The sequence below is a fragment of the Sinohyriopsis cumingii genome, chromosome 5 (genome assembly GCF_028554795.1).
Source record: "Sinohyriopsis cumingii isolate HCF-2022 chromosome 5, ASM2855479v2, whole genome shotgun sequence".
Taxonomy (NCBI): Eukaryota; Metazoa; Mollusca; class Bivalvia; order Unionida; family Unionidae; genus Sinohyriopsis; species Sinohyriopsis cumingii.
This window is the reverse complement of record NC_142965.1, coordinates 35,479,087-35,502,585: the sequence shown is the minus strand read 5'-3', so window position 1 is coordinate 35,502,585 and position 23,499 is coordinate 35,479,087. Positions and strand designations below refer to the sequence as shown.

General features: G+C 34.2%; 1 protein-coding gene across 2 annotated transcripts in view; it reads right to left on the bottom strand.

The window, feature by feature from the left end:
- Window positions 1-1,076: 1,076 nt before the first annotated feature.
- The window catches only part of LOC149798931 (uncharacterized), a 77,236-nt gene continuing 54,813 nt past the window's right edge, over window positions 1,077-23,499 (bottom strand). For both annotated transcript variants that reach the window (XM_089957846.1, XM_089957845.1), the window contains 3 exons: window positions 18,864-19,037; window positions 12,296-12,427; window positions 1,077-11,135 (listed from right to left, as the gene is read on the bottom strand). In XM_089957846.1, the coding sequence (XP_089813972.1) occupies window positions 9,937-11,135; window positions 12,296-12,427; window positions 18,864-19,037 (1,505 nt within the window). In that variant the 3' untranslated portion in view covers window positions 1,077-9,936. The remainder of the gene's footprint in view (window positions 11,136-12,295; window positions 12,428-18,863; window positions 19,038-23,499) is intronic.

The window sequence follows — 23,499 nt, the reverse complement described above, 5'->3', positions numbered from 1 at the left end:
AGTGCATAGATTTTCCATTACAACTAAAGCTGTAAAGGACAAGCATTGGATAGCTTTAGTTGTAATAGCAAAGCTTTAATTGTAATGGCAAAGCTTTAGTTGTGATGGCAAAGCTATACATGTATATGCATTTCTCAATCATGCAACAGAGAAATCGAGCTGTTTTGCTAACCTTATTTTTCTTATCTCAGTCTAGTCATTTCAGTCAAGGTGTCCATGTGTTCAGAACTACTTTTAGAAAAAGAAAACCTTGTTGTCTTCTGCTGTGCCTGATGTAGTTGTTCTAAAAGCAAACAAACAACAACAACAAATATATAACAAAATACATAGTAACTTAAGATCAATCCATCTTTGAGAACACACCATACAAAACATTTTGACACACACACACACACTATCGAGCAATTTGGTATTTTGCTAGTTAGTTTCACAAAGCATGGTCAATTTTATCTTATATGCAGGCCTAACTCAGTATATTTTCAGGTCATTGTCATTAAATATAGCCAATGCTACCTAACTAGTTTTAAATACTTCATGTGAAACAAATAATATACTGTTAGCTACATTTAATGATGCTGACCTGAAATCTGACTGTGATACAGATAGGATAATATTATCAATGCTGTGTGAAATGAACTATGAAAGAAAACACTGATCTGTGCACACAGACTATAGACCTATACACTTTATAGCCTCCCAACTCTCTTAACAACTACAGAAAACTTAGTAACAGCCAGAAATGTGTTACGTCAAACCTGCCTTATTCTAATTTTGTTAAGCATCTCTACTGTTTAATCAAGCCTCATGGGGATACAAATATGCAACCCCTTGACTGGGATTTCCTTGTCTTGGTCCAAACTACAACATAGATTCTATATAACTTTACGCAAGGACATATATTATACTCTGTAAGATTCATGTTGGGATAATTACAGAGATATTCACAATAATAAATACTGTAAATTCACTACGATATGTGGAGTTCAGTGTTACTTATTGTAGATTTCTTAGTTCCTACAAATTAAAGACATAAGTACCAAACAAACAATGATCCATCAATGAAGATAACAAGTACATGTATGTGTAGGGTTTAATAGTATATTACCAATATCATGGCCATAAAGTACTGAACAAAAGCTTGCTGGCAAAAATGTCAAAGTCAAACACCATCAAAAAATTACCAGGAAGACAAAGTCTTCCAACCAAAAAGTACACCATGAGATAACTGATAAAAAATATATATGTTAAAACTCTACAAAAAAGGTTAACACAAAAATTTGGCAAAAGCTCTACAAGAAAGGTATATACACATTTTTTGCAAAACTCTACAAGGTATATAAAATAAAGATCATGGCTAAACAGAGTACTGAGAAGAGCAGATTATTTTAATGTTTAATATAACTAGTAGAGCATATCTGACTCTGGAGATCATTGATCAATGACCTTGGCCTTTGGATAAAATATACAGTAGTCATCTAAAGTTACAATACAGAAACTATTATTTTCTGATAAGATATACCATGACTGTGCCAAATGACTCTAGATTCGGAAATCTAATGGCCACTTCATTACCCTAAGTGAAAGCTGCCATCCACAAAGTTGGGTCAAGGACCTTACTGTAAAATAACACTTACACTGAATGCAAGCTCTTCACAATCTCTGGTCAATTTATGTGGTATAAAACTAAAGTCATGCTAAAAACATTTTTCTTCTTCCAGTCAGTAACCTTGACCCCAAAATCAACAGGATTGTCTTCCTCTTCCAAGTTCAAGACCTCCACAAAGTTTATGGTAGGTCTGTCACACAGAAGTAATGTTGTTAGGCAGAACCATGTTTTGTCCTGAATTTAAAGTGATCTTAATCTTTTGAACCCAAAAAATAGGCATCTTTCAAAACATGAAACTCATTTAAAAACCTTGGCAAAGATGTATGGTCAGCAGCTAAATCTGTTGTTCAAAAACCTTTTCTTCTTTCAGTCACAATGACATGGACTTTTGACTTATTGACACTCAAATCAATAGGCTTCCTCCCAATCCCAAGTGCAAGCTACCCTCAATGTTTATCCAGGTCTTTGATGTAAAACTAATGTTTTTGAAAAAGACAATTCTGGCTTCTTTCAGTCAAAGTAACTTCGATTATGGACCTTTTGACCCTGAAATTAATCAGCTTTATCTCTTACCCCAACGTAAAAGCTATCTACAAGTTCATTACAAGTCTTCCTTCAATCAGTGGCCTTGACCTTTGACTCCAAAATAATAAACTTCTTCCTTAACCAAAGTGCAACATATCCACAAAGCGTAGTATAGGTATGTGATATAAAACTAATGTTATTGTGAGAAATTATTCTTTTTGCAGTCAGAGATTTTGACTTTGATTTTTGACCCCAAAATCAATAGGCTTCTTCCTTACCCCAACTGCAAGCTATCCACAGAGTTTGGTGAAGGTCCCTCTACTTGGTCTTAAGTTATCATGCAGAACATGGAGGATTTAAAAAAAGTGAAATATCTAAAATACAAACTCAACATTTATTTTTCTGTAAAAACTGGATCTTTTCAAATATATAAGACCTTATCAGTTGGAATTCAACCACAGCATGCTGCCCACAGCAAACAGGTTACCTCTTTTAGCTGTCTCTTAAGACATGCAAGAGGAATGCATCCAGTCTGTTTTACATCCCATAAGCCACAGCAGGGAGGATCTGCTTCTAATCAAAGACATGTCAAAATATTTAAGACTATAAAAGACATAATTCTATGCATAATTCTGTGCAACAAAGAAACTCATTTCTACATATAAGAGACACTCATAGAGACCAAAGCTCTTCCAGCTGAAAAGAATTTCCCAGAAATCTAAGATAAGACCTTTTGCATATTTGTGATGCAGAGTGTTGAAATCATCTCCAATATTCTTTATACCAAAATGGCAACTATATTAGATATAAGATTTGGAACTCTCTTCATTTAGGATCAACTAGAATCATAATTAGCCTTTTTCTTGAAATGACTTTCCATTCAGAAGGATATGTGAATAAGATTTTCAAGATGGCCATTATGGCAGCCATATTGAGTACAAGATTGGCACCATTTTCATTTATGATCAACTAGACATCATAAGAAGTCTTTCGGTGAAACTACCATGTTAATATGACTATCCAAACAGGAGTAGCAATAACAAGATTTTCAAGCTGGCCACCATGGTGGCCATACTTGATGTTAGATTGGCATTATTTTTATTTAGAACCAACTAAACAGAATACGAAGTATTCTGATGAAAATATCATGCTTATATAACTTTCCAATAAAGAGCAATAATTACAATACTATTTTAATGCTGGTTGTCATGGTAGTCATACTGGATGTCAGATTGGCAGCTTTCCATTCAGGACCTACTTACTATACGTCATAAGAAGTCTTTAAGTGAAGACTGTGTAGTGAACAGAAATAACAAGATTTTCAAACTGTTTGAGTGGTGCCATCTTCATTTAAGACCAACTAAACCCTGGGATGAATGTGCAAAGTTTTATGACAATCTTCAGTGAAATTTAAGAGGAGTAGCAACAACAAACTTGTGCAAATAAATGGATAAAAGACAAGAAGCCATCTAATAAGTTCTTCTAGTCCATGACCAAACAGAGCCAAAAATGAACTCAAACTATTCACAGAGGTGTTATGCTATGCAATAAATGACAAGCATGGCATTGCATATAGATGCACAAAATGATGTATATTTACAAAGATGCATGTCCTATCAAGAAATAATTAACAAAAACAACAGCTGTGGATACAGAAGGACACAAGTAACAATAATGCCAATATAATAAAATGGCTATAAAAAGAAAATATATATTATATTCACTACAGATATACCTAAAATGTAATGTATGTATATCTATTATTGAGCAATTAATTCATAAGCAAAGGACTGATTGATTGATTGATTATATTTTCATAGCTCACCAGCATTGTTAGGCTACACAAGCAAAGGAAAATAATTGCATACTTCACATTGTGAGAAAATAAATGTACACTTGATAGTAATTATGAAAAAATGCCAACTGCAATTAGGCCATGATTAGAAAGATTTTTAAAGATTCCACAATAGGCCCAAGAGGGCATGAAACAGATCACTGCTTGCCTGTGCAAAATCTAATAAATGGCCAATTGCAAGAGTGGTTTGTAAATAACAGTCAGTCTGGCTTCGAGTTAGCAGGATGCTTTGTCAATCTACCATAAAGTCTGTTTAGAGTTTATCAGAAAAGTTATTAATAAATTTCTCAATTTGTGATGACCATGAAGAACATACATGTTATTTATCCTATATATACAGGAATGTCATGGATTTTCAGTCTCCCTCCTTCACTGGAGACAATATCTTGCACACTGTTAAACACTGAAAACTAAAAGAAACTTTCATAGCCAAATACTACATCAATAAATGAAATCTAAAAGGAACTTTCATAGCCAAATACTACATTAATAAATGAAAACTAAAAGGAACTTTCATAGCCAAATACTAAATTAATAAATGAAAACTAAAGGAAACTTTCATAGCCAAATACTAAATTAATAAATGAAAACTAAAAGAAACTTTCATAGCCAAATACTAAATTAATAAATGAAAACTAAAGGAAACTTTCATAGCCAAATACTAAATTAATAAATGAAAACTAAAAGGAACTTTCATAGCCAAATACTAAATTAATAAATGAAAACTAAAGGAAACTTTCATAGCCAAATACTAAATTAATAAATGAAAACTAAAAGGAACTTTCATAGCCAAATACTACATTAATAAATGAAATCTAAAAGGAACTTTCATAGCCAAATACTACGTTAATAAATGAAAACTAAAAGGAACTTTCATAGCCAATTACTACATTAATAAATGAAAACTAAAAGAAACTTTCATAGCCAAATACTAAATTAATAAATGAAAACTAAAAGAAACTTTCATAGCCAAATACTACAATAATAAATCAAAAGAATCATGAAAAATATGAGTATAAACATACAAATTTATAAACCAGTCTTTAATTTTGTGTGGCACAAATAATGCAGATTGCTAATGAGTATAAATATACAGGAAGACAAAGTTATAACCAGTCTTTAACTTAGTGTGATACTGCTTGTAATAACTACAAAACTGATTCATAACAAAAATAATAATGCCTACATCTGAAAACAAAATACTTAAAATATTATCTAAATCTGGAATATTACACTGTGATCAAGATGTTTTATAAGTCAGAAAATTATTGGCAGATGATTGCAGAAAGTGCAACATTTTATTATATTATTATGAGATTTTGCTTCATATTGATTATCTTTTAATTATTAAATATGTCTAAAATGTACTGCTCTACTTTCTTTGCTATTTCTCTTCTAAAAAATAGTAACTTACAAAATATGGAACAAAATCAGATGCAAGAAAAATCTTCAGCATTCTGATGGGAGGACTCATAACATGTGTTGTGGAATATTTGATAACAGAATGGCATCATTTGTAAAAATTTCAATGAGTTTATGCCAGAATGCATTGTGTCAAATTTTGTCAACTTCAGTAAAGTGGTTGGGAGAAAAAGTCATTTAAAGCTTTTACTAGTGTTCGCAATAGAAGATGCTAGATAGACATCCTTTGTACAACTTAAAAAGACTTCATATCAGAAACCCATTGCTTTTAGTTTTGGTGCAATCCTGTTCATACAATTATAAGAAAAATTAAATTACAAGTTCTTATATTTCATGTAATTGTAGCCAAATTAAATGATATAGTCTTTTCCTTTAAGTAACATTGAAAATCCTTGATAACTTGATGCTTTGAATTAAATTGGGTTGTATTCTGTACATCATTTTTGAGAAGTTTTAATCTGTTCTTGTCTTTGAAGTAAAGGGCACAATATCTGACAATAAAGTCACATCATACGTAGAAACTTTAAGGAAAGCATCCTGACTTCAAGGAATTCCCTAAAAGTATAAACTGAATCTGGTCCACTGGCTTTTCTGAGATGTCAACAAGAGCAATTTTTGATGAAAAGAGCAAAGTTCTATGAAAATGCGAAGTACAATGAATGTCACACAATACTATAAGATCACATGGTCTAATATTCAGGTGTGCCAGAAATCATCAAAATATTAAAATCTCAAACAGTATTTGCCATCTTGGCCTATGATGAACTTGCTAATCTTTATAAAATGACCTGGAACAATCCGAGCCATTAACTCATTAACCCCTGGATACTTTTGTCACTTATGCCTGAGATGGGAGTAGGAAACATATTTGGGGGCTACTTCTGAATACATCCAAATAAATCTGCTTCCAAAACATTATTATTTATTCATTTTTGGTTATTGGATCCATCATTTTCAATAGGCATTTAACATCTTTATAAACAATTTATTTAATGAGTGAACCTGCACTGGAGTTGTGTAAAAATCAGAGCTGCACGACACAATCAAGGATATATACATATATACTCACAAAAATGTAATGGAGACAATAGAAGTCAAAATTTTTGTCTGACAGATGTATTACCAAGTACAATATTGTACATGAAAAAATCTAAAAGTCACAAAATAAGTCTTTCCAGCTGAGCACAGTACAACCCTTATTATTTGCATAACCTCAAGTTTACAGAAGAGATTAGCATAAATATTTAAGTTGTCAGAAATCCTTTCTTTCAATGATACTGCCAGTCATGCAAGATAATTGAAAGGCAAACATATTATAGTAATGGAATTTCTGTATAGTACCCATGCTAGACAACTAAAAGGTAAACAGATTACAATAATGGTAATACTGTATATTAGCCATGCTAGACAACTAAAAGGTAAACAGATTACAGTTATGGCAATATTGTATATTACCAATGCTAGACAACTAAAAGGCAAACATAGTACAGTAATGGCAATACAGTATAGTACCAATGCTAGACAATTAAAAGGCAAACATATTATAGTAATGGAATTCCTGTATAGTACCCATGCTAGACAACTAAAAGGCAAACAGATTACAATAATGGTAATACTGTATATTAGCCATGCTAGACAACTAAAAGGCAAACAGATTACATTTATGGCAATATTGTATATTACCAATGCTAGACAACTAAAAGGCAAACATAGTACAGTAATAGCAATACAGTATATTACCAATGCTAGACAACTAAAAGGCAAAGATATTACAGTAATGGCAACACTGTATATTACCCATGCTAGACAACTAAAAGGCAAAGATATTACAGTAATGGCAACACTGTATATTACCAACGCTAGACAACTAAAAGGCAAACAGATTACAGTAACGGCAATACTGTATATTACCAATGCTAGACATCTAAAAGGCAAACATAGTACAGTAATGGCAATACTGTATATTACCCATGCTAGACAACTAAAAGGCAAACAGATTACAGTAATGGCAATCATGTATATTAACCATGCTAGTCAACTAACAGGCAAACAGAGTACAGTTATGGCAATATTATATACTACCAATGCTAGGCAACTAAACAACAAACATATTACAGAAATGGCAATACTGTATATTACCCATGCTAGACAACTAAAAGGCAAACATATTACAGTAATGGCAATATTGTATATTACCAATGCTAGACAACTAAAAGGCAAACAGATTACAGTTATGGCAATATTGTATATTACCCATGCTAGACAACTAAACAGCAAACAGATTACAGTTTTGGCAATATTGTATATTACCAATGCTTGATAACTAAAAGGCAAACATATTACAGTAATGGCAATATTGTATATTACCAATGCTAGACAACTAAAATGCAAAGATATTACAGTAATGGCAATACAGTATATTACCAATGCTAGACAGCTAAAAGGCAAACAGATTACAGTAATGGCAATATTGTATTTTACCCATTCTAGACAACTAAAAGGCAAACAGATTACTGTAATGGCAATCCTGTATATTACCCATGCTAGACAACTAAAAGGCAAACAGATTACAGTTATGGCAATATTGTATATTACCAATGCTAGATAACTAAAAGGCAAACATATTACAGTAATGGCAATATTGAATTTTACCCATTCTAGACAACTAAAAGGCAAAGATATTACAGTAATGGCAATACAGTATATTACCAATGCTAGACATCTAAAAGGCAAACAGATTACAGTTATGGCAATATTGTATATTACCCATGCTAGACAACTAAAAGGCAAACAGATTACTGTAATGGCAATCCTGTATATTACCCATGCTAGACAACTAAAAGGCAAACAGATTACAGTTATGGCAATATTGTATATTACCAATGCTAGATAACTAAAAGGCAAACATATTACAGTAATGGCAATATTGAATTTTACCCATTCTAGACAACTAAAAGGCAAAGATATTACAGTAATGGCAATACAGTATATTACCAATGCTAGACATCTAAAAGGCAAACAGATTACAGTTATGGCAATATTGTATATTACCCATGCTAGACAACTAAAAGGCAAACAGATTACTGTAATGGCAATCCTGTATATTACCCATTCTAAAGAAATGAAGGGCAGATAGATCAAAGTAATGGCAATCCTGTATTTTTTTGGCTTGCTTCTCACCTCATTATCAGCAATGCACATGTTATTTCATTACACACATAATGAGTAACATAAATGGCCTTCTAAATTTCACAGTTAACTGAAACAAGTAAAAATTTACATTGCAACTAACATAAAATTTGACTGATTGCTAAATTATTAAACAATTTCCTTCCTTGCTGAACTTGCACCACCTCTTTTCATGCATACAAATCATTAAATTGCAACGTTGGAAGGCACAGGCCGAGAGTGCAAAAAAATGAATAGATGGTATGACCACATTGCCAATTAAAAACTGCAGAAATATTTCTCTGAATATCTGAAGAAAAGTAAGAGATTTCAAGAAACTGTCCTGTAAATTCTATAAATTGGATTTGGTAATTTCACATTAAAAGCACACAAGTTAACATTTGCTCCTTCAACATGATGTCACACTTTTTCATTAAAATTTCTTAAATAATAGTGTCTGCACCATTAGAAACCTGACTTGCTACATCTGTAATTGGTTAGAAACCTGACTTGCTACATTTGTAATTGGTTACAAACCTAACTTGCTACATCTTAACTGATTATAAACCTGATGTGCTACATCTGTAATTGGTTAGAAACCCGATGTGGTGGTGCTCTACAGTTTTGTATTTTGCATAGGGTTAGCATTTTAAAGAAAAAGAAAAAGAATTTCCCTGGCTTTCCTTACTGGTTATACTGGCTATTTAAAAAAGACCTTGTGTATCTTAGGTATAATTCAAAGAACCTTTAATTCCCTTTATTTTCGTGTATGATTGATGGGTGCAGTATGGGTTATAAAGTATACAGCTTGGCCTTACTCCAGATTTTATATATCTGGTAATTCATTCACTGCACTTTCAGAAGCTGGTATTGTCTAGTCTGGCAAAATTCATTTTCCCTATTTTAATAGCTGCTATAGATATTGTACTTTAAACTAATTCAGGCTGATTTTTTAGCACAAGGGAGCAGTCATTTTAGTTAGCAGTGTGTTTAAATCATGTACAATTTCCAAAAGTACAATATCCAAAGAAATATCATCCACATTACATTAACGTAGCATAGAGGTATGCCAATATTCTCTCCACTGTGCATGTTTTAAATGCAAACAACTTCACCTTACAAACATCACTCTCTCAAAAGTACATAATAACTGGTGAGCTCCCCCTGTGCTACACCTGTAATTGGTTAGAAATCCGATGTGCTACATCTGTAAATGGTTAGAAACCCGATGCGCTACATCTGTAATTGGTTAGAAACCCAATGAGCTACATCTGTAAATGGTTAGAAACCTGATGCGCTACATCTGTAATTGGTTAGAAACCTGATGCGCTACATAAATAATGTGTATTTCCTTCACATACTATGCCTCAAGCTCTTCAGATTGATGCACACTGGAAATACCTTTATTTATGCTGTCATACTCTGCATTATGAGGATTACTAGATAGGCTGCTTGCATATCCACTCTCATGTGAAGACTGTGACAAAAGATATTTGCTCCCTCGTGATGAATTTTCATCTGATGATTGTGATAAAGGTAGTCTGCTCTCTCTTGATGACTGCTCAGTCTGCTGCCTATTACTGCTCAACTGCTTACCCAAATCTTCCTTGTAATTTTCCTGCTCAACTGAATTTTCCAATGACTTTGAACCTGATGCTTCCATTGAGCCATATCCACTAGTTGCTGGTGACTCACCATATGCCCCTGCTCTGTACTCTGCTCTAGCAGTAGGATTTTGTCCAGGTTGTTGATCCTCCACAGAATTCTGAGAGTCATGTAAATTGGGATTGGCAAGGTCATCTTCATGATGAGCGATGTGAGAAACATCATCAGTGTCTGCTGCAGTTGGTATCTTTGGATGACCATCAACATGAACCTCAGCCAATAAATCTTCATTCACTCTGTCTCGACCAGCATATTTAGTAAGATTCTCTGGATTTTGATCAGGATTGTTTACCTCCTCCTCCTCACCAAAGAACACACGGTCAGACCCTGGACTCCTGACAGAAGGTGGGGAGATTTCCACAGTAGCAGAGCTGCCTCTATTTTGAGAAAGAAGTGGTTTCTGTGATCCAACTGACAAATTACGTGCTGATTTCCTTCCTGGTTTCATTCTTTTCTCCATCTGAACCTGGAATTTAAGTTTTGGAAGCTTGTTCTGAATTTGACACAAAATTTTATTCTCATGCTTCTTGTTCCATTTAATAGTTGAAACACCTTTCCAAAAGTCAGTCTGGAGGAGTCCCAAATTCTCTTCTGGTTGAACTCTGTTTTCTTCTTCCTCACCTTCAACTTCAATTTCTACACCATGGGCTCCATTTTTGACCTCATTATTCTGCCCTTGAACTTTCTTTCTGTCTTTGGCAGATTTGAACCATTCTGTGAAAGTCTTTTTTATTTTATTATTGATCTCAATCACCAGTATCTTTTTGTTCTTCTTGACTTCAATGATGACCTCAAAAATGACATTGGCCATTCGATCATTACGAAGATTATCTGTGTATAGGAACATCACCAATGCTGACTTTTCACAGTACTTTAAACTTTCCATCAAGATTCCTGGAAAGAGAGAAACAGCAGAAAGATACAGTGTCACTGTAACTTTAATCAACATATTTGTTTTCCACATTTATAGTACACTAGGGATGTGTATTGTTACTGATGTCTTGACAAATAAATATCATCAAAATTCAAAGAATCTAAAATATTTATAATATTTAGCAGACACTAGAACTAAGACTTTCCCAGACCTACCAACCCAAACTAGACCAGTCCTTCACTGTAAGCAATTTTTCTGAAAGACCATTTTTCTATAAGACTTAATGAAATATCATGTGCTGCTGTTGTTGACATGGAAAACATGCATTTGAAAAGTTCAGAAGTGTGATCTGATGCAGCAAAGGCAACATTATGTTCATCTAAAAGTTTTAAGATAAATTAGGACCAAAATATCTCCAGTACAATTTCAGAAACTGCAGATCTCTCAACTTTACCTAATTATTTTCTTTTTAATTTTACATGGCAACAGCAATTATCTCTCCCACAATGAGACAAACTCAAATCAACATGACATGAAATCCAAGAAATTTGATTGTTGCCTTTTCTTCTTCTTTTCCCCAAAAATCCAAATATTCCCTTTGATGCTACTGAGTTGCTTGAACTTTTCAAGAGACCAGTTGTTTCCTTTTACCCTGAATTGTTTTCATGTGTTGTACATTTCAAGAAAATGCAATAAGCAATAGCTTCACGCAGGTGTTTGGCATGAAAAACATGGGCAGATTAAAGTGGTTGATGTATACCTGTAAAGCTAGCATGGTTCCCTAAATAACTCCACTGAATCTATTATGAAACATGGATTCAGATTAAACTTGGACAAGTCAATATAAGCACTGGACCACAATTATATTTTTGGCTATTCTTCCTTCAGTCTATAATTTACAGGTCATTTCAGTGAGACTTAATGGTAAAATTGGCAGATTTGCTATACTGTCAATAAGAACACTTTTCTGATGTCCCTGAATGTTCCTATTAATTACGTTTATTAATTATGTTTTACTATTAATTACATTTTACTATTAATTATGTTTTGCTATAGATGAAAAGGGTTTACAAACCATTACTTGAACAAACTTGGAATGAAGCATACGACTTTTCTTTGCTTAAGGTCAATGGTAACACTTCTGGAAAAAGTATATAATTTGTATAATTTGCATGCTTACTTTTTGATCCCAATATATCTGCCGAAATCTTTATTTTCCATCCATGTTTCTCCAGCTCTTCTTTGATTTTTTCTGCTTTCTCTGTGTCTTCTTCTGCATGATACAAAACGGCATTGTACTTATACTTTTCATCTGAAAGAAAGAAAAATTGAAAGAACTTTAAAACAATGATTGGGCAGTGGACACCTGAGTGTGGATTCATAGTTGACACTCCACATATGGGACACCTGAATTGCTAGTGAAAGCTACCATAGTGGACACTCTGCATACAATACACATAACTGGTCAATAAAAGCTATGACAGTGGACACTCCACATATAGGATACCTGATCATTAAAAATTAATGACCCCATTTCTTGTTTTATTCCTACGATTTGTATCCTCATGATGCACATTAAAAAGCATCAGGATATTATCAAACACTTTGTCATTATGTGTCCATTTAATTATCTGTTCATTACAACTCCTAATAAACCACTGGGTGGAATTTCACAAAGCTGTGTAGTTATGTTGCCACTGCGGTAAACATCTACAAGATGTGTCATCCTTGGCTCCCACCCCTGAAGCCACTGTGGAGTTCAGCGGTCACATATACAAAAATTAAAATTACATTTTCAAATATTTTATAACCAAATTTTATACATGCAATTGTATCAAGAAAATACATGATATAGCTGACAGATTTTGCACTATGACTCCTGGATTACAACTGGAGAATGTGTTTGGGGATGAACAGTGGGGAGATGGGCTAGATGGTGTTTTAGAATATGCCATGGAAAGCATGGGGATTTATGGTGGCAATTACTCTAGTTGTTCCTATGTAAAACAGTGACATTGAAAGGACAACATTTAGAAATCCTTTATGTGTCTTTTACAGGCTTGTTTTATAGAATATCTAATATTGTGCATCCTTTATTGGCTTGTTCCAGATTGTCTAATATTGTGCATCCTTTATTGACTTGTTCCAGATTGTCTAATATTGTGCGTCCTTTATTGACTTGTTCCAGATTGTCTAATATTGTGCATCCTTTATTGACTTGTTCCAGATTGTCTAAAATTGTGCATCCTTTATTGACTTGTTCCAGATTGTCTAATATTGTGCATCCTTTATTGACTTGTTCCAGATTGTCTAATATTGTGCATCCTTTATTGACTTGTTCCAGATTGTCTAATATTGTACATCCTTTATTGACTTGTTCCAGATTGTTTAATATTGTGCATCCTTTATTGACTTGTTCCAGATTGTCTAATATTGTGCGTCCTTTATTGACTTGTTCCAGATTGTCTAATATTGTGCGTCCTTAAGTATTGACTTGTTCCAGATTGTCTAATATTGTGTGTCCTTTATTGATTTGTTCCAGATTGTCTAATATTGTGTCCTTTATTGACTTGTTCCAGATTGTCTAATATTGTGTCCTTTATTGACTTGTTCCAGATTGTCTAATATTGCGCGTCCTTTATCGACTTGTTCCAGACTGTCTAATATTGTGCGTCCTTTATTGACTTGTTCCAGATTGTCTAATATTGTGCGTCCTTTATTGACTTGTTCCAGATTGTCTAATATTGTGCATCCTTTATTGACTTGTTCCAGATTGTCTAATATTGTGCGTCCTTTATTGACTTGTTCCAGATTGTCTAATATTGTGCGTCCTTTATTGACTTGTTCCAGATTGTCTAATATTGTGTCCTTTATTGACTTGTTCCAGATTGTCTAATATTGTGCATCTTTTATTGACTTGTTCCAGATTGTCTAATATTGTGTGTCCTTTATTGACTTGTTCCAGATTGTCTAATATTGTGTGTCCTTTACTGACTTGTTCCAGATTGTCTAATATTGTGTGTCCTTTATTGACTTGTTCCAGATTGTCTAATATTGTGCGTCCTTTATTGACTTGTTCTAGATTGTCTAATATTGTGCATCCTTTATTGACTTGTTCCAGATTGTCTAATATTGTGCATCCTTTATTGACTTGTTCCAGATTGTCTAATTTTGTGCATCCTTTACTGACTTGTTCCAGATTGTCTAATATTGTGTGTCCTTTATAGTCTGGTTTCACATTATGCATAATTTTATGTAGTGTTTACAAACTTATCAGGGCCCCAAGTGGCCGAGTGGTCTAAAGCACTCTCCGTTACGGATCACTGCCATCTCACCTCTGTCTGCGTGGGTTTGAGTCTCGGATTCGGCCAATGTGGGTATGTGAGAAAGCTTGCCAGTAGCTTCTCGTGGGTTGGTGGTCCTTTCCGGGGTTTTCCCGGGTTCTTCCTCCACCATTAATACTGGCCGCCATGTATGGACTATCATGTGCTGAAAAATGGCGTTAAAACCCTGCAACAACAACAACAACAACAAACTTATCACTTAATGTCTAATTTTTTGTATCATTTACAAAGTTAAAACTTAATGTCTAATTTTATGTATCATTTTCAAAGTTATCACTTAATGTCAAATTTTATGTATCATTTATAAAGTTATCACTTAATGTCTAATTGTATGTATTGTTTACAAAGTTATCACTTAATGTTTAATTTTATGCATCGTTTCCAAACTTATCACTTAATGTTTAATTTTATGTATCATTTACAAAGTTATCACTTAATGTCATAATTTATGTATCATTTACAAAATTATTACTTAATGTCTAATTTTATGTATCATTTACAAAGTTATCACTTAATGTCTAATTTTATGTATCATTTACAAAGATATCACTTAATGTCTAATTTTATGTATCATTTACAAACTTATCACTTAATGTCTACTTTTATGTAAATTTACAAACTTATCACTTAATATCTAATTGTATGTATCATTTACAAACTTATCACTTAATATCTAATTTCATGTATCATTTACAAACTTATCACTTAATATCTAATTTCATGTATCATTTACAAACTTATCACTTAATGTCTAATTTTATGTATTTGATTGTCTAATTACACAGTATACTTAATTTTGTGTATCCTTTATAGACTTGTTACAGGATGTCTCAATTTATCTGTCCTTCATAGCCTAGTTGTACAGTATGTCTAATTTAGTTTGTCCATTATAGTCGAGTTGTACAGTATGTCTAATTTAGTTTGTCTATTATTGTTTAGTTGTAAAGTATGCTTAATTGTGTTTGTGTTCATTATAGTCTAGTTGTACAGTATTTTTAACTGTGTGTGTCCCTTTATAATTCAGTTAAATAGTATGTATAATTTTGTGTCCTACAGTATGTCTAATTTAGTGCGTCCATTGCAGTCTAGTTCCACATTATGTCCAACTGTGTTCCTTAAAGACTTGTTTCACATTATGTCTAATTAGCAGAAAGCAGTGTCAATTTCAACTCTATGTATCCTAAAATAGACCCTGATTAAGACAGGTTATGCTTTGTGTATCCTAGAATACACCCTGATTAAGACAGTGTATGCTTTGTTTATCCTAGAAAAGTCCCTGATTTATAGACCTGCCAACCCTGACAAGTCTGTCTCAGTAAGGCAGTTGATTTTTTTCCAAAAGATTGACCAGTTATCAATAAGGTGTAACAAAATATCAATAACTGCTATTGTAAAGCTGGAAAATGTAATTAAAAGTTTGACACATCAACAATAAACATTATGTTCAACTGATAAGTTTGTAAAGTACACGCAGACTTTATTTACCACAAGTATAGTTGCACAAACTCTAGTTCCAAACCGTATGCAGCTCAATGGCTTGTTGCTATCTCACAACTTGAAATAATTCTTGGAAATTCTTTTCCATTTCACACAATGAAGGCAGTCATATCTCCCGCCATGAGACATACTCAAATTGGCACATGATGTCCTATAAACGTACTTGTGTCCTTTCCAGCTTTTATTCACAAGAATCTGAATACTCCTTTATATTCTTCTGTGTCAATTATTAGTACTTTTCAAGAGACTTACTTTTCCTTTCGTCTTAAACATGCATCTCTTTCTGGATGCCATTTTAAAAAATTCTATAATCAACAGTTTGATCATGCAGACACTTCACATGAACAAATAGGTGCAGTTTAAAGCGTCTTGAGTGCTACTGTACAGTCAGTCTGGTTCTCTGGCTAATTTCACTAATTCTCATATGAAACACGGATCCAAATAAAACAAGGATGAACCAATTATCCAGATTTTCTGACAACGATCATTTTTCTGTAGTTTTTCCTAGTATGCCGTTAAGTTTATATTTTAAGGGCAATTTTCGTAAGACTTACGACAAAATCGTAAGAGTTGGCAGGTCTGCGATTAAGATAGTGTATGCTTGTGAATCCTAGAATAGACCCTGATTAAGATAGTGTATGCTTTGTATATCTTAGAATAGACCCAGATTAAGATGGTGTTGCTTTGTGTATCCTAGAACAGACCCAGATTAAGATAGTGTATGCTTTGTGTATCCTAGAACAGACCCCAATTAAGATAGTGTATGCTTTGTGTATCCTAGAACAGAGCCTGATTAAGGCAGTGCATGTTTTGTGTAGCGGACTGAAAAGGCATCAACAACTCTCTCCAGGTTGTCGCAGAGAGAGTGGAACAACATCATGCTGACAATGAACACTAAGATCTCCATGTACCATGCCTGCGTGCTAAGCACTCTCTTGAATGCCCATGAAACCTGGACTCTGTATGCCTCACAAGAGAAAAGACTGATCACCTTTCACATGTGATGCCTTCAACGCATATTCAGGATCACCTGGATTGATCGAGTAACTTACAAAGAGGTGCTTGAACATGCCAAGATTCCCAGCATGATCACACTCCTCTACCAATGTTGCATCAGATGGCTGGGCCAAGTATGTCAGATGGATGATGGACAGATCCCCAAAGACATTCTTTATTCAAAACTTGCCTCTGGCAAAAGGTCAATTTGATGACCACATCTCTGTTTCAAGGATGTCTGCAAGTGCGACATGAAAGCCCTTGACATCGATGTCAACACCTGGGAAGAGCTTACTCTAGACAGGTCCAGCTGGCAACATGCTCTGATCACTGGTCTGAAAACCGGCAAGGACAAGTTACGCTTGCTAGATGATGAAAAGCGATCGCAGAGGAAGAAGCAGCAGCTTCAACCCACACCAGACTCAACCTTTAAGGGCAGCAAGGACTGCCACTTCCAGGTTGGGCTACATAGCCACAGTAGATGTTGCACAACCACCAACTGGAATATCTTTCATGGGGCACTTCCATCATCTCTCAAGACCAATGGATGCCAACCTGATCTAATGCTTTGTGTACCCTAGAACAGACCCTGATTACGACAGTGTATGCTTTGTGTATCCTAGAATAGACCCTGCTTAAGATAGTGTATGCTTTGTGTATCCTAGAACAGACCCTCATTAAGATAGTGTATGCTTTGTGTGTCCTAGAATAGACCCTGCTTAAGATAGTGTATGCTTTGTATACCCTAGAACAGACCCTGCTTAAGACAGTGTATGCTTTGTGTATCCTAGAACAGACCCTCATTAAGATAGTGTATGCTTTGTGTATCCAAGAACAGACCCCAATTAAGATAGTGTATGCTTTGTGTACCCTAGAACAGACCCTGCATAAGACAGTGTATGCTTTGTGTATCCTAGAACAGACCCTCATTAAGATAGTGTATGCTTTGTGTATCCTAGAACAGACCCTCTTTAAGATAGTGTATGCTTTGTGTATCCTAGAACAGACCTTTATTAAAATAGTGTATGCTTTGTGTATCCTAGAATAGACCCTGCTTAAGACAGTGTATGCTTTGTGTATCCGAGAACAGACCCCAATTAAGATAGTGTATGCTTTGTGTACCCTAGAACAGACCCTGATTAAGACAGTGTATGCTTTGTGTATCCTAGAACAGACCCTCATTAAGATAGTGTATGCTTTGTGTATCCTAGAACAGACCCTGCTTAAGACAGTGTATGCTTTGTGTACCCTAGAACAGACCCTCATTAAGACTGTGTATGCTTTGTGTATCCGAGAACAGACCCCAATTAAGATAGTGTATGCTTTGTGTATCCTAGAATACACCCTGATTAAGACAGTGTGTGCTTTGTGTATCATAGAATAGACCCTGATTAAGACAGTGTATGCTTTGTGTATCATAGAATAGACCCTGATTAAGACAGTGTGTGCTTTGTGTATCATAGAATAGACCCTGATTAAGACAGTGTATGCTTTGTGCATCATAGAATAGACCCTGATTAAGACAGTGTATGCTTTGTGTATCCTAGAATACACCCTGATTAAGACAGTGTATGCTTTGTGTATCCTAGAATACACCCTGATTAAGACAGTGTGTGCTTTGTGTATCCTAGAATACACCCTGATTAAGACAGTGTATGCTTTGTGGATAATCACATTACATTAAGTAGTTATAACCAGCTAAGAATGAAAATAAACAAAATGTCATGGCAATTTCAAAAACAAAATAATCTGATAAATAAACTTTACTCTTGATATGGAAATTCTGTGAGTCAGATAAAAACACAGCCATCTGATCAGCAGGAGTAATTTTGAGTACGAATCCAAGTAAAGATGAGTTTAACTCCAGTGGCCGTATACAGTATGCATAGAAAATCACACAAAAAATCTTACCATCTAAACTTTTTGGGCCAATGAATCCATCTGGAAGTGCTTGTCGAATGCGTAACTTGATTTGTGGTCCACAATAATACCAGACTATCCATATGATAAGACCAATAAGTATGACACTCCCTAAAGCAGCACCTACACAAATCCCAATCAACGTCCACTTATCCATTGGGGGATCTGAAATAATAATAATAATAATAATAATAATAATAACAATAATAATAATAGTAATGGCAGCAGTAGGAGTAGCTGTAATAGAAGTAGTATTAGTAGTACACATTGTAATAACAATACTGTGACCTGGCCAGACAACTTAGAAATGTCTTGAAAATACAGAGATCATACCAATTGTGGTGGAACACAAAGAGCAGTACCACAAACAAGGAGACAGCCTAAAGAAGCAAACTTGGAACAGCACTAAAGGCAGGCCTACTACATAAAACAGTATTAACTCAGGACAGCAAGGATATTGTGGAAAGGCCTCGAAACTGAAGGACACAGGAAGTGTCCGACTCTCAAGTGAAACAGACCATCAAAAACAAAATTGTGAGAGGAAGAGATGAAAGTACATGCTGACCTCAGACAACTCCTGGTGTTCCAATGAAATGTAATAAATTGTGTACAACAGTTTTAAAGTAAACACCTGTCAACTGTGAAAGCCACCAGAAAACAATAACCATCCATACTTCACATTTTGACTCCAATTTGCTGCCATACATCTGATTGCTTGGTTCTTGACAACTACGGTAATCATGTGATCTGACTCAGCATGACATTACTGGCCGTTATCAGATGACAAACTGGTTAGCTGATTTGTTACAGTGCTAGCAATTTTAAGAACATATTGATTCTGTTGAAGAACATGGGGTATGGTGATTATTAGGAAACAGTGATATTCAAGTGTGAACTTTTTAAATAGACTGTACTCATCAGCAATCCTGACATTTTCCCCAAACTCAACTGGTGATTCAGAACTGGTAACGTATGGTCATGTAGTGTATATAAGATAAGTAGACAATAGGTGGCCCTATGCAGAAAAAGCCAAATACCATAATACTATAGAACCCACAATATCATATGAACCTACCATACATCCAATTATGGCCTAACATCATAAAATTAAAGAGTTCCAAGGATGATTTATGATCGATTTTTATATGAATAAGAAATATACCTGGGAGTCATACCAACCATCATTTGGTATTGGATAACTGTAGGTATTAATGAATAAATTAGTATTGGCTGTACATGTTGACAATACTGACCCACCTAGCTATGATGTTGTGGCCTCGTCTAAAAAGTAGGGATACAGATATCAGTATTACCACCCACCCCACCTTACCACTGACAGTGACAGCTTTATGATTAATGAACTTAATATGAAACTATACAAAAATCAGACTAGATTTCCTGCCCATCAATACATACATACACACACACACACACACATACATATATATATATATATATATATATATATATATATATATATATATATATATATATATATATATATATATATATATATATATATATATATATATATATATATTGTCATGTTTAGGGGCTTAAACTATATTATAAGACAAGGTAAAACTCAACAAGCATTAAAATTGCCAAAATATAAAATTATTTTCCTAAAATATAAAATCAAACAGTAAAAGAATTAAAACTAACTTACAATGTATGAATTCCTGGAACATCCTAAAATTGTACAATCAATTTCACATAAATTCGGAAATTTTCCAAAGGTATTCCAAATTAAAGTTCTAAAGTGTTTATGTGCGAAAGTGCTCACTGGCAATTCACATTTTTAAATCCACGTTTTTAGTTTAAGGTAATCCTCTGAAAGTAGAATATCCCTGAAATCCTTGAAAGTATCACAATATCCAGTACAATTACTGAAATTTTCAAGTGCTTGAATAAATTCACATAGTCCAATAGGTACTGACTGTTTAAATTAAATGTTCTCAACTCTGCTATTCCAATGAATAATTATAAATAAATCATGATTTCCTCTCTTAAACAGTTAGCATAAACTGTATAAAAATATACATGGTGCTTGTATTCTCTTATATTCTCTTATACACTCTCTATATGCACACCAAATCAACAACATCTTGTTGTTGGAGGGTTTAATGCCATTTTTCAGCACATGATAGGCTATACATGGCAGCCAGTATTAATGGTGGAGGATGAACCCTGGAAAACCCCGGAAAGAACCACCGACCCACGAGAAGCTACTGGCAAGCTTTCTCACATACCTGCATTGGCTGAATCTGAGACTCAAATCCACACAGAGGTGAGATGGCAGTGATCCGTAACGGAGTGCGCTTTAGACCACTCGGCCACTCGGGGCCCCTGACCAAAATCTGAATCACCAAAAGGACTCTTGAGCATATAAATCATTAGATTGTGAAATAATTTAACAGTCATGTTCTTACCTTTTCAAATTATTAAACCAATCAACAATTAGGGCATGCATGATACTTCTACAGGACAAATGCACTCCTAGTATCATGTGAGGTTTTCATAAACTCCATTCCAACTTTATGGTACTTGACCCAAATAGTCCTTGACTTTACCTAGGCAATCAGCCTTGATTTATAAGAAAGAATCATACACATACATGTACTTTTACTATAATACAACTGAATTATAGAATTAAAATACAGTGTGACCCCACTATAGCGCGCTCCGTTATAACACAAATTCTAATATAATAACATGGTTGTGGTGTGGCTCCCGAAATTTCATATACATGTATTTTTCTTGTACACAAAAAAAAATAATTCTTTCTTAAAAGTATGGGGGAAAAAACGTAAAAAGTTTAATATCATTTTGGGGATGAGATCGCGTATGAATAATACAAGACGATTGTGGCATGGCTCCTGAAACTTTATATGTATTTTTCTCGTACACGAAAAAGTAGTTTCTCTTCTAACAAGTACGAAAAATAACACAAAAAGTTTATTCTGGGATTGCATATGTCTTCGACAATGTTGCAAATTTGGATTGTTTTTCCTTATTGGCTGCAAAACATACCATGTGGCGATTTTTTTTATTGGCGACATTGTTGGCTGTTTGAACTTTTATATACAACCATTGGTTTGGAGTGCAGAAATTCAGAGGCCCCATGAAAGGAAGCCGCAAACTGGATATAAAATACACTGAAATTTATCTATTGTTAAATAAACAAATTCTTTGTCCATATTGACAAACCATCTAAACAGTGCATTGTTATACCATAATCCGCTTATCTTGACATCTAGCACGAGTACTGTATGTTGTGAAATATCCGCTTTTTTGTTGTTGACATTTCTGGTAACGGAGATCAACCGGACCGGGCATTATCTCGTAATCTATCTTTCATCGGATTTTCAGCCGCTCGCTAGTATAATATATTTGCAAAGACTGACATTTGCATGTGGATGGTAAGTAAAATTCCTCTTCTTTTCACTCAGAATTAAATCCTTCAGAACACTCACATTTTCTGTAATAATCCCTGTCATCAGACTAGAACACCTTTGTCTCTATCGTCTGTTGACCCTTTGTTAATTTTCAGATGCATGTGTGGAAGGCAGCATCAAGCTGCTACCACAAATGTAAAACAATATTTTAAAAAATCATAAAAAAATTACATCTTACTTATTGGTTTATTAATAGGCATGGAGGGACAGTACCTAGAATAGTCCAAACAACAGCCAATTCTTTTTTTAAAATGTACCCATATAAAACTGTTTGCTGACATTTCAGAGGAAACAGAATACCTTTGAAGCACTGATTGTTATGAAAACGTACTCAGCATATGGAGAAAAAGATCAGTCTCAATCATGCAATACAATTATTTGATGTCGCCGCCACAATAAGAAATGGGCATTTGTTTGGTTCTCCAAAGCTGTCCTTTAGCGGTGACTTCAATAATGCATGCACCCTTTATCAAAGAAAGCTGACTACAATCTTTCAATAAAAACAATAACTTTTCTTCAAAGGAAGTCAGTACCAAACTTAAATAAAAGTGATGGAAACTGATGGATTTTTGCATTTTCCAGCGTGACTGGAACATGTTAACTCTGCTGTGAAAGTTTCCTTTTTGTAGGGAAATGTTTTTGCTTATGAATGCTACCAACGGCGGTTTAAAACGCAAACTAACTTTTCCCAACTTGGGACGTACTGAAAACTAAATGTGCTTTGTCATTCATTATGTGGTTGTGCTATGTTTCTCCACTGAATTCAGATCAATATGACCTGTGACAAAATTATTGAATATTTTAAAGCTGTGTATGCATATTTTCGCTGGAATCACTTGTATTGTGGATTCAATGTATATGATGAGGTTCACGGTTGAGTACACGTTGTTGATACTCTATTCATGCTATACATTAGTCATGTATATATATATAAACAGTATTCACGTATATGTACCAATTTGTGGTTCTCTAAATAAAGTAAACTATTATATATGTCTTCTCTGTTTTCACTAAAGATGTATTTCTCGTTTAATATGCATCAATTTAAGATGATAAATGTGCCGATGAAGCACGTATTTTAGCGCCCACATTTATTAACTACACATACCCCTCTCAATTTTTTTGGAGTACATGCACCATTTTCTTCAGCTAACTGACCTGGTTGCTTA